This window comes from Buceros rhinoceros, unplaced genomic scaffold (genome assembly GCF_000710305.1).
Source record: "Buceros rhinoceros silvestris isolate BGI_N320 unplaced genomic scaffold, ASM71030v1 scaffold10178, whole genome shotgun sequence".
In the NCBI taxonomy this organism is placed as follows: Eukaryota; Metazoa; Chordata; class Aves; order Bucerotiformes; family Bucerotidae; genus Buceros; species Buceros rhinoceros.
This window is the reverse complement of record NW_010427464.1, coordinates 20331-32667: the sequence shown is the minus strand read 5'-3', so window position 1 is coordinate 32667 and position 12337 is coordinate 20331. Positions and strand designations below refer to the sequence as shown.

The 12337-nt window shown below is 55.8% G+C and overlaps 1 protein-coding gene across 1 annotated transcript in view; it reads left to right on the top strand.

The window, feature by feature from the left end:
- Positions 1-8104: 8104 nt before the first annotated feature.
- The window catches only part of SLC25A22 (solute carrier family 25 (mitochondrial carrier: glutamate), member 22), a gene marked incomplete at its 3' end in the record, with an annotated part of 23985 nt that continues 19752 nt past the window's right edge, over positions 8105-12337 (top strand). Inside the window, exons 1-2 of the mRNA XM_010141918.1 lie at positions 8105-8124; positions 11645-11770. Of these exons, the coding sequence (XP_010140220.1) occupies positions 8105-8124; positions 11645-11770 (146 nt within the window). The remainder of the gene's footprint in view (positions 8125-11644; positions 11771-12337) is intronic.

The window sequence follows — 12337 nt, the reverse complement described above, 5'->3', positions numbered from 1 at the left end:
CCCATCCCTGGAGGGGTTTCCCAGCCGTGTGGAGGTGCTGCTGAGGGACAGGGGCCAGTGGGGCCCTGGCAGTGCTGGGGAACAGTTGGACTTGATCAACCAAAATGATTCTACAATTCTAAAACTAACAAGTTAAACATTTTGGGGGCTTTTTTCAGCCAAGATCACTGTGCATGCAAAGGAGGCTTCCTGTGTTTCTCTTCTTCCTCTTCCTGCAGTAATCGCAGGTCACGCTCTGCGGTGAGCATGAGCTGGCGGGAGGAGCAGGAGGAGTGGTGCTGGGAAGCAGCTGCTGTGCTTGCACAGTCTGGTCGGGGTTTCTGTGAGCAGCGGTTGGGGTGGATGCAGTATCCTGCCTGCTTCCCCTCCCTCTTATTGATTTGCTCCATTGCTGTTTCTCCCTCTTGCTGCATAAGCTCGGGCTGTCAAGCCGGAACTGCTCCTGGTCATCAGGAGCTTGTGCAGGAGCACTGTGGAGAAGGTGAGGCTGTTGCAGACAGACAGACAGGAAAACCCCATGGAATTGGAGATGCTGAAGTGTGTATGGGTTGTAATAATGTGCCCTGTCACTGCAGCGGGCAGTTCCCCTCTCTCTTTTCTCTGTTCGCTGGCTTGGATGAGTTTGGAAAAGGAAGGAGCAGCCCTGATGTGGTGGCGTTTAACCCAGTGGCTTCGCTGGTCTTCCCTGGCTCTGCACTGTGGGAGCAGCCACGAGGCAGAGCTGGCTCAGCAGGCCCCTTGCTGGCTGCTGGGCTGGGAGGGATGGAGCTTCCTTCATAGCTCTGGGGTAGCTGAAGTCGGGGCTATTCCTGGCATGTGTCTCTTTCAATGTCAAGCAACTCAGTGTAGGGGAAACAAATCTGGGTTTGTGGGTTTTCTTCTCGAAAGAAGCAGAGTTTGTATTTTATCCCCCTTTCAAGGTGAAAAAGCCTTTTCTAGGGCTGCATGCAGGTTCCGAGGAAAACTGTATCATCTTGTGACAGAGGTCGTGTCACCCATCACAGTTGATCCCTGCTGCTGCCAATCTCTCCAACATGTGGGCCATCATCAGGCTCCTGGAGGCCAGGAACTGCATCATGTTGTCACGGAGCACCCACAAACCAGACAGCAGCAGCTATCCAAAAACTGTGGGTTTATTGCCACCAAATGTGCCCAGCACTGCGACCGACCACAGTTAATGACAGGGCTGGATGGCAGTTGGGAACAGATCACTGCAGCAGAGTGTGCACAGCCCCGCTCACACAGAGGAGAATCTCCTGCTCAAGGGTACCAAAAGGGCCACTCACCCAGGGGGGGCGAGGGCTCACTCCATCCTGGGAGATACACTTGGAGAGCATCCTGATCTGAGGGGAGTCCCGGGAAGTGTCCTCGACCGGCGTCCCAGTCCGAGGGGAGAGTCCCCAACTGCATCACCTGCTGCCCACAGGGGACCAGCTCCAGCTGGGTTCTCCGGCAGGGCTCCTTTACGCCCTGCTCGGGTGTGGGCTGTGGTCATTTCAGTTAGTGAGCACAGGCAGGAGACAGTGAACGGTCCGGAACTGCAAGGCACGAGTTTTGTGTGAGCAGTCAGGTGTCTGCACTGCCACACAGTCCATCCCGTGCACCCCGTGCCAGCCCCGAGGCAGCACCGGCAGATCTCAGGAGGCATCCGCGGTGGGCACAGTGCTGACCTGTGCTGTCCGTCCTTCCCTCTGTGGCAAGCAGCACCATCACAGGAGGACGGTGAAGGACCACACAGGAAGTCAGGGCCTCTGACAGGACCGCCTCTGTGGGTGTTTGGGTGCTGCTCTGATGAGGTCCTGCTCCAATTTGGCCCGCAAAGATGCTTATTCCTCCCAGCAGGGCCACTGGCCACCCTTTCTTTCAGAGGAGATGGGTCTGTGGAGAGCCAGCACCCTGGTTTTGTTGCCGGTGGAGAATGAATGGTCCCTTTCAGGCCCCAGCTCAGCGCTCTGCCTCGTTGCTACCGAGTGAGCTGGAATCCAGCCGTTGCTTCCCCCTGGGCGTCTTGGTTGGTTCGTTTTAATCACTGCTTTGTACACAGCGAGTGTTTTAACTTGGGAGGGGGGAACCTTTTTTCGTCTCTGCCGGTCTGTCGGCAGAGCACGCGGGTGAGGGATTTGCAGCAGTGAGTTCCTCAGTGGCAAGTCCTTCCAGATCGGAGGCTGGTCTGTCTGTCACCATCGAGTAGCGCTGCCTTTTCTGGCCTGCTGCAGATGATGGAAGAGGAAATGCTGGAGGTCCATTCTTTTTGTTTTCCCAGCTCTGTCTCCCATCTGCCAGACTGCAGCTCCTCAGCGAAGCTTCTCCTCGTTCTCCAGCTGATGCTGTGATTTCATTAAAACTGATGCAGAGAACCGCTCCAGGGGAAGGTGGGTTTAAAATAGGTATAATTACACCAGTTTGACGGGCGACTACATGACTTCTCAAGTGGCACTTGGAAAGGGACAGCACCCACTTATGTCATCCAGAGGTGTCCAGGCTGCACACTGGCTTGTACCCCAGCATGAGCGTGCTTTGCTGTCAGTCAGCTGCTGCTTCTGCTGCGGGCCCTTCAGCTGCAAAATAACGCAGGCCGTTAGGAGCTTAATTTAAATAGTCATTTTCTCCAGAAGTTGCCATATAGATGTAGTTTGTTGTGTTTGTTTGCAGATTGGTTGTTCTGAGGCCAGTTTTCACAGATCCCTTTGAACTGGTGCAGGACTTGGAGGTCTCCACACATCAAAGGCTGGATGGAGCACACCGCTATTTTCAAGCAAAATGCTGGGCCTGAATTTCTGCTGTGGCTGTGCTCTGGTCTTGTGTCACCACTGCATGGGAGATTCAACGAGATGCGTAGAAAGAGGATTTGGCCCTATGGCTCCTGAGCCTCTCGGTCCTGTTTCTGTAGAAGCCACGGGGAGTTTGCCTTTGAGCGTGTGCCAAGAGCACGTTTGGACCCCTGGTGTCTCTCCTGCGAGGGAAGGTCCTGCAGCCGCTGCCTTGTGAGAGCGATGCACTCCTATGGGGCAGGGAAGTGTCCCCAGGGAAGTGACTGCAGGCTCCTTTTCCTTCAGCTTGGCAGCTCTGGAGACTTGCCGTGTGAGCCCTGTGTGAGTCACTTCTCCTTCCAGTGGCTGTCGTCACTCATCCTGTCTCGCAGTTCAGCTGCAGAACCTCCAGGACTGGGACTGTCCTTGACTGAAGGTCTGTGCAGCCCCTAAAATAACACATCCCAGGGGCCTCTTGGTGTGCCGCGGTGCTGACACTCAAGCCCAGCTTCAAGATGAGCATCCGCTTTCCAGCTCTCGATCCGGGGCAGTTTCCCAAGACTTGCAAAGTTGAAGGGTGTATCTGGCCTTCAGCGTCTTGTTGCAGATCAGCACAGACCTGCTCCTCGAGCCTTCCTGTCTGACTCGAATGCAGATGGCCCAGCGTGGAGCAGTTGGCTGTTTCTCTGTGGCCTGAGGGAGATGTTCTGAGGTGTTCTATGAGGCCTCACAGCGCGGAGAAGTTAAGGCTCCCCAGCCCGAGCCCAGCTTGGGAGGAGGGTGGAGGCTGGGTCCAGGGGCAAAGCTTGCCTGCCACGGTGCCAGCCTGGCTGTTCACACTGCTCTGGTGTTTTTGGCTGTAGGTCGGAGGGTGCTGGGGACACCAATCCCCAGCAGCCAGCGGGAGGGAAGCCGCACACGGCAGAAGTGAGTCGTGGAGGATGGAAGGGGCCGCAGGAGCTCTTGTGGGTGACTGTCGAGAAGGAGGAGCGAGCACCCTGCGTGCTGGGGCTCAGCATCCTGCTGTCTCACCAGCCCGGCAGGCGCAGTGCCACCGAGCCTGTCCCCGGGGCTGTGAGCAGCCAATGGTGCAGGCAAGCAGTGCGGCACCTCCCCACCGGGACTTTGACCTTTTTTCACCTGAGATGGGGGGGCACCTGCCCGGGGCTTGGCGCTCTCAGAGCCCAGTGTCACACGGACGGTCGCCGTGGAGCGCGAGGCAGGTGAGTCGTCAGCTCTGGCCCCGGGACGAAGGGGCCACGCTGTCCTGCTGCGTGGCCAGGGAGGTGACAACGTGTGATGGTGGGGAAGTGGCCACCACCATGTCCCAGAGCTGTTTAGTTTTATTGCCCTGCCTGGTGCCGCAGGGAAATTCATGGCAGTCAGTCCCTGCTTTTGAGAGCCCAAGGGCAAGCGAGCAGCAGAGATGAAACTGCCACCAATTCCCTCCATCCCTTTGTCCTGAGACATCCTGAGCAGGCAAGGGCCATGCCGACAGCTTCTCCCCAGGTGAGGTGTCCTGGTGCCGACTCCCCTGTGCGCTTTGTGCCCGGAGGAAGCAGCTTCTCTCAGGAAATAGGTGCAGGTGTTTGCTCTCCGTGGAGCTCGTTGTTCGCGCTGTGAAGGAGGGAGGTGTGCTGGTCCCAGAGGGTATCTCCTCTCCCAGCAGGTACCAGTTGCTGACTGCTTCCCCCACTTCTCAGCCTGTGAGGGGTCGCTGGGCCATGTCCTCTCAACACCTTGTGTGCTGGCCTGGCTTTGCTTCCTCCACTCACTCTCTGAGCCGGGCAGCTTGAAGTCGGCTTCTCTGGTGGGGGCACCGGTTTGTCTGTTCTCAAGACAAATGGAAATAGCGGAAGGGAGCCCTGTCTTCCCCTTCTGCTGTTTGTTTTCGAGTCAAGGTTGTGTTTGAATGTTTGTTTTCAGTGACAGCTCCAGCATGTGCTGGCCCCCAGTTCTGTCTCATCCCTGCCTGGCCGCTCTGCAAATGTTTGTGCTGGCACGACAGCCAGGATGGGACACGTGTTTGGGTGTAGGGAGAGGATGGGGCTGCTTCCTGTGGCCGCTGACACTGGCCGAAGGGCTTTGTCAAAACAGCAGCCTGCGTGCACTTGGATAAAGCGGCATGTCCGATGGTCTGCGCCTGAGAGGCTGCTGGGAGAGGACAGCCTGGAACTGGGAGGGCTGGCGGAGGGCAGAAGTGAAGAGCCAGCCTCTGTGGGCTGCTGGCAGGACTGGGGGAGGTGGTGGACTGGGAGCCTGCAGCTGACATGGAAGATGTCAGCAGTGGCTCCAGCAACCTGGCAGAGGGAGAGCAGGATGAGAAGGAGGGTGCTGAGCTGTGGGGGCTTCCAGGGTCAAACTGCGGGCAGAGCTGTGGCATCTGGAGGGGGGAGAATGGGAACGCGTGTCCCTGGGGCAGTGTGGTGGCAATAAATGCGATGATGGTGTATTAGCAAACCTGGCGGGGTTTGGGTTGCCGCACCCCTGACCTGGCTGCTCTGTCACTCTCTGGGGCTGGGTTTGGGGGACTGGGAAAAGGGAGAAGCTGGGCTGAGGAGGCTCCGGGGCTGTCTACGCGCAGCAGTGTGAGCTTCTCCACCCAGCACCGAGGCAATTCCCCATGCCGTGGTGTGCACGTCGCTCCAAAACTAATTTGCTTGATCATTTTAATAAGCGTAGAAGAGCTGTCCCGGTGTGCAAGTAATGGGCCCTCAATCCCAGCTGCACGAACACACTCTGAGAAGGAATTAACAGGATTCGTCGCCCGTGCAGCTCTCGCTCTTTTAATTATGGGTTGTTCAATTTAGGACCCCCCTTCTGTGAGGCTGTTCAGCCTCGCTGGCTTTGAGGTGGGTCTCTGCCATCTCTCGTTTCCCGCTACCAGTTTCCTCCCAGCTCCTCTGCTTCTCCCACCATGCAGGTTCCCAGTTCCAGCAGTGCCATTGTCTGCCTGGCCGTGAAGTTTAACCTTCAGGCATCAGCACCTTTTTGGTGCTGCTGGTTTGTCTGGTATTGGTGGGAGGTTTTCTGGGGAGGTTCAAGCCCTGCTCCCGTGGGAAGCTGTTTTCCTGCCCTGGCAGGGACTGGGGTCCAGCTCCTCCCAGGAACAACCTGGCCAGAGCGCTGGAGGCTTCATCACTCATCATTTTCTACAGGACTCAGGGGGTTCTGTAGGTTACAGCGAGGTTCTCCAATAAAGTGCGCAGCGACTTTGGGTTTGTTGTGCAAATGGTCCTTTGCTGGAGCTCTCTTTAAACAAACAGAGCTCAAATAAACTTTCCACTTCAGTGCATTAAAATCCCTTAATGCAGTAAAATCCCCTGGCCGCAGCCATCGCGGCCTCCGCTGTGCCAGCTGCTGTATAAACCCTGACCAGGCGCTGGTGGCTGCTGTAAAATGATCACGTCGTTCGCTTCCCCTCGCTCGGAGTAGCTTTTGTTAGGGGAGATGATACTGGTCCTGGCATTTGCTGGCCGTACAGCCGGCACCGAGGAAACCCGTGACGTTGCCAGGTTTTAAACCCAGGAAGGGTGTTGTTGCCCCTTCCTGCTGCGCAGCTGCGGCTGGTGGGAAGCAGCAGCAGTTTTCTGGCTGGGTCAGGCAGCTCAGGAGGGCTCTGCAGTTACTGGGTGGGTGGAGAGCTGGAGCCCAAAGAACAGAAGGGAAGAGAGAGCTAAACCTGGCTGTCCCAAGCTCCTCTCGGTGTGGCAGCATCTTCTGCCTCCCCCATCACCCTGCTGCCAGCAGGTAAGAAACAGCCCTGTGATATATTCACGTGTCCCTCTTGATCTCTGACCCTTTTGGCAGAATATCGGCAGCTTTGCTGTCCTAGCGATGGGTGTCCTGCATGCCTGCGGAACGGCAGCCGGAGCAGCAAGGGGGGAGTTTGCCAGGGCTTAGAGGCGGGTGCCAGGACCACCCCTCGTGTTTTGTCAGAGCTGCTGCCTCGGTAAACACTGTATAGACGTTACCACGTGAGTTTTCGTGGTTCAGGTCTTCTTTATGCCGGGGTTACAGGCTGTCAGCAACCAGTCTTCCTGCAGTTTTGTATTTTGGTCTTATTCTGGTCAAGTTGATGGAGAATTAGATTGACCTGAAAGAAACTGCTCCTGTGGGAGCACACGCAGCAAGAGGCGTGAGCTGTTTTCACTCGGAAAGTGCAGACTTCGCCGATCTGGAGATTTTTAAGGTTTGCGTCCTGAAAAGGCTCCAGAAAAGGCAGTTCCCATCTCACACCATCCAAGCGTGGGGCTGGGCCAAGGCCTTCACGCTGCCCTGTCCTCAGCACTGGGTGTACTGGGACAGGAGCAGGTCAGTGCTGAACGGTGTCACCTCAGCCTCTTGCCTTCCCATCCCTGTTTGCGCCATCACCAGCTTGTTACACTTTCAGGGACGTTTTATTCTCAGGAACACCCCAGGCCCTCAGCTTGTATCTCCGGAGCAGAAGCATCAGCCTGAAAGGCACCTCGTGGGACGGGAGATTCTGTGAGGCTTAAGAAATCTGCAATTCAGAGGCAAAGGGCAAAGATCCTCCTCCACTTCTGGCTCGCTTCTCTGCTCTGGAGGAGAGTGGCTGAGTGCTGCCGAGGTGCCTGGTGAAAGCATGGGGCACCCGGTCTCCAGGCTGGAGGGGAGGACACGAGGACGCCTCCAGAAAGCTGGAAGTCGTGGCTGCTTCTGAAATTTTCTCTGGTCTCTGGATTTCTTTGCATGGCAATTTCTGCCAGCACGGGTTAAACAGGAGCAATTAGGAACCTTAGACTTGGAGCTTCAGCGGGGTGTCCCAAGGGCAAAGTCAAAGGTTGGGGATGGAGAGGCATGACTTAATGACAGTGTTGGCACAAGACTGGCACGGGCCATCGGTTCGGGTTGGGAGCAGAGGAGAGATTGTACCCCCTGGAGGAGCAGGTTCGTGAAGAGTTCCTTTAGAAACAGCGCATACGTGTTGGACGGAAGGGCTGAGCGGGTGTCGCGATGGCCAGTGGTTGTCCTGGGATGGCCGAGTGAGCCTGTAGAGGGTTTAGAGGTCTACGTGGTGCTGTGCAAAACGCTGCCTGGGGTCGGAGAGAGCCGCGGCAGGTCCTGCTGTCCTGGCTGCTGGGCAGAGCTCCTGCACTGCCTGGCTGCTGCCCTGCCACACGTGCTGCTGCAGCCCAACGACTTCAGCGGTGCTGGAACCTTCATACACACACACACACACACACACACACAGTGTCTCACCTTTGTCTCCTTGGTGTCTTTCTCTCCTTTCCCAGGAAGAAACCGAAGTAAAAAAGAAGTGACCGAAAAAGAAATTAAGGAGTGATTTGAAGGAACAGATTCATTTCTTAACAAGATCCAGGCTGAATTAAATGGCTGATAAACAGATCAGGTAACTTCTTAAAAGTTTATGAGTTGTTGATTGTACTTTAGATTTTTCTTTTAAAGTCTTTCAAGCTTGATCCCCTTTGTGATACAGGAGGTTGGAGGAAATCGCCTGATCATCTCTTCTGACTTTAGACAGATCTGATTCCTTCTCTGCTCTTTTCTTACAGCTTTTTTTCAATCTTCTTTTCTGTCTTTGCCATGTTGTCACATCTCTGCTTTCTCCAGTTCTTTTTTTGTCACTGCCTTTTTCTTCCTGACCTCTGCTTTTTGACTTGCACGGGACTGTTCCTTTGTGCCTCCTCTTTCAAAGGTCAGCTTGCCCTGCTGACTTCAGCTTGCTGGCGTTGAGGGAGCACAGCCAGCTCCTTGACCAGCCGAGAAGAGAGGCAGCCTTGTGGCCTTCTAAACCCAGTCACTGCTTGAGCGATTGCAGGAACCCAAAGCACCAACAATAATTAGTGATGCTTCAGTGCACAGCAGGAGCTTCAGAGTGTTGGTCCCGAACATTCGATTCTACCTGAAAATGAACTGGGATACGTTTTCTGGAAAGGTACAGTGGTACCTTCAGCTTCCCAAGCGCTGCGTCGGATGGATCTGCACAGTCCTGCTTGGGGGTTTAACGTTCTGCTGCTTGTGAAGTTGCCCAGGATAAATGACTCGTACATGCTGTGGGGTTCCCGTGGGTTTTTCTTGGTCCTCTTCTAACATTGTCTTTTCCAGCTCAGGACAGGAGAGGTCAGTGGGTGAATGAAACCTGGTGACAGAGGGCCAGGACTTGGCAAAGCCAAGAGGGCTGCCCCCTCTTAGCGTTTGCTGTGATTCGGGTATCTTCCTGCCTGCTGCAGGTGAAAACAGTTCTGGGCTGTGCTGATAACCAGACGGCGCTGTGCAGTGTGTGCGTGCCTAGATTTGCCCGTCATCGGTTGCCCAATTTGGAGAGCACTTGGCACTCTTCCCTTACGCCCCTGAAGGGTGTGCTGAGATTTGCCTCTGCAGAGCATGATGGGTGCATGTCCCCGACAGACTCAGGAGAGCCAAAGCACCAGACGTCCGTGGCCATTTGAAGCTTGAGATTTGGAAAGAAGGGGAGACACATCTTCCCAGATCTCCCCCAGCTCCTTCATTGTCCTCTTAGCAGTGCGAACAGGAGCTTGCTGGCTGCAGGGACCAGTTTAAAGCCCTGAGGAGGAGCGCTGGGAGAACTGGGAACCCCTCTTCCCTTGCAGCATGTGTCTGTCATCCCTTAGCAAAATCAGACTGATACCAAAGGACTAAAATCCACATCGGCAGCTTGCTGCAGGGTGAGATCAAGGGCATTGCGTTTCTGCAGCGCTGCCCACAGAACGCAGCATCTTGCCAGGTGCTGCCGCATGGTCCCTTTGTCCCAGTCTGCCTCCACAGCGCACTCGGGTGGACCCGGCTGGGTGGGTTCAGGTGCGATGGGGATGTTGAGCAAGGATTTCACACCCACAAACAGAGCGAGAGGCTCTCAGCAGCCCACAGTGCTCAAATTTTTGGCTTGCCCAGGCACATCAGACTATTCCCTTTGTTGCTGGGGTCTGTGCTGAGACTGGGGAATCTTTTGCAAGCCGTTTGCCACGTGTCTGTGTCTCAATCCCACCCAACACAAACCCTGTGATGATTTCCCTGTTGGAACAGGTTGAGAGAGGCAAGTGTCTGCCTGCCCCCGGTGTTTCAGGGGCACTTTGGAAGCAATGACAGTGCTGAGGCTGGAAAGGGGCCCTGGTTGTGCCTTGCAGTCTGTGACCTCCCAGCAGTGACTTTGGAGCTGGGTATGAGGCAGCTGATGAGGTTCTGTCTGGAAACACCCCCCTTCCCAGTGGTGCCTCCATCTCCACACGCTTTCATCTGGTCTCTAACCTGCTCTTTCCATGTGACTGTGGATTAAATAAGGAGAGAGCCATGATGTGAAGCTTCCTGTTTGAAATTTTCCTGTGTCCTGAGAGCAAGTTGAGCGTAGGAGTTTGCAGGCAAATCTGTTCCCTTCTCAGACTGTGGTGCGAAGATCCCCGAGGCAAACAGAGTCTCGAGCTGATGAGATCTCGCAGCCTGGCCCTGCGCTGAGCTCACAGGCTGACTGGGGCCTGTCTCCTAACATGCTGGGCTTGATTTAATCTTGTTCGGCACCGTTGTGTTGGGGAATGTGAGCTGAGCTCAGGTCTGTCTGCCCATCCTCGGCTTCTCTTCCTCCTGCTGTGCCAGCTCTGGGGCTGCACGTGTGTGTTGTGTCTGTGCGGGTGTTGACAGGGAAGGAGAGTGGAGGCTGAAAGGAGTTTCCTGGCGCGTCAAGGTCATGCTGAGCACTTGTGGGCCAAGACTCCACCTCTCTCTTGTCTGCTTCAAGTTCAAACCCTGCGTCTCCATATCCTGCCTCTCCCTCGAGCCTGCAGCTGGGAGGCAGCTCTTTTGGCAGGGACGGCCCCCACTCGTCCCTTGATGGGGAGAGCTCTGCAGTGCCTCTGGGCAAGGACGTCTTTGCAGAGCTTCACCCCGCTGCACCACAGCCAGCCTCGCCGCTGCCACTTCCAGCGGGTGACACAGTCTGCCCCGTCCAGAGCATCACGTCGTGGTTGTGACAAGCAGCGAGGCTGTGCCCCCTGGGGGGACTCAGCCTCGCTGGCTCACCCAGCTGCAATCCAGGGCTGCTGCCAGCTGGGCTTTGGTGTCCCACACACCCTGTGTTTGGGGAGCTGTATCCTGTGCTTTGTGGGAGGGAGACGACCCTGCCCGTGGTTTATCGAGCACGTAAGTGCTGCCCACTTTTCCTAGTGCAGTCTGCTGGGAAGCCGTGTTTAGCTGATGTGGCTTTCGCTCAGAGCCACTTGCAGGAATTTCTTGTGGGATCCCAAATGCGAGCAGAAAAAGCTCCTTGTTTTGGAAGCAAGTGCAGCCAGCCAGGCTTTGATTTCACTGAGAGGTGTGAGCTCACATCTCTGCATCTGTGGCCGTGCAGGCTGCCAGTCCGGTGGCTTCACCGAGCTGAAGGTTTGTGTGTGTTCCCCTCACACAGGGTGGTGGATCTGGAAGCAGTTTCCTGGCGCTGCAGCCGCCTGCTCCTCAGCTGACAGCTGGGTGCTTCTGCTGGGCTCCTTCCCACAGGGTGGCAGTGGCTGGCGTGTCACCAGCTTCTTGTTGGACACATATCCCATAGCGGTGCTGAAAAGCATTTGCCAACATTTGCTGGCTTAAATGCGATCAGGCCCTTCTCCACGTGGAACACAGTCCAGCACGCGGTGTCTTCTCCTCTAGGGACAGCAGGAGCCCTTGGCTCCTGGGAACAGGGTTCCTCCTTGCCCTTAGCGGTGTGTGGCTTCGCTGTTTGGCTCCGCTCCACTCATCAGCCGTTTGTCCTGTTGCTCTGTGCTGCTGGGCACGACAACAGCTCTTTCACCCAGCGATGCATTAACTGATCATGCAAAAGAGCTCCGTTCTTTCCTCTTTCCTTCCCCTGATGTTATCACAGTGCTTAGACATCTGTTTCTGACGTCTCATCCCCCTTCCAGTTTACCTGCCAAGCTGATCAACGGAGGGATCGCTGGGCTGATCGGGGTTACCTGTGTGTTTCCCATTGACCTGGCCAAAACTCGCCTGCAGAACCAGCAGAATGGCCAGCGGATGTACACCAGCATGTGAGTACCGCCCGCAAGGGCAGCAGCCCCAGGGCTTTCGGTGGTGGGTCCAGGCGAGTTCAGCATTTTCCAGGAACTGGGCTGTCCCCAGGGAAATCAGGGGACAATCTTGAACCAAGTTGTTCAGGCACGTCGTTTTGTATCACTCGCTTGGGAGCAGTGCATTTGCTGCTGTCAGGGCTCGGGACCAGAACACGAGGAGCCCTGTTGAGGTCTCTGCTGGCCACAGTCAGGTGCACGAGGGAATTTCTGCCTCTCTGCCATTTCCGTGACTCCTGTATTAGAGGTCCTTCCTTTGCTGTGTCAGTTTAGATCCCGTTTGTGGCGTAGGGCGCTGCATGCAGACCATGGGAAGCATCACAGGGTGACACACACTGCCCTTACTCCAGAAATCCTAAGTCCAAAAAAAAATCGAGTGCTCCAGGTGGTGGGAAAAGAAGGTGTGAATAGGACAAGAGCAACTGGCCTCCAGTTGTTCCAGGGGAGGTTGAGGTTGCCCCTGAGGAACAGTTTCTTGCCTGTTGGGGTTGTGCCGGCGTGTCCCAGGCTGCCCAGGGCAGTGGTGGA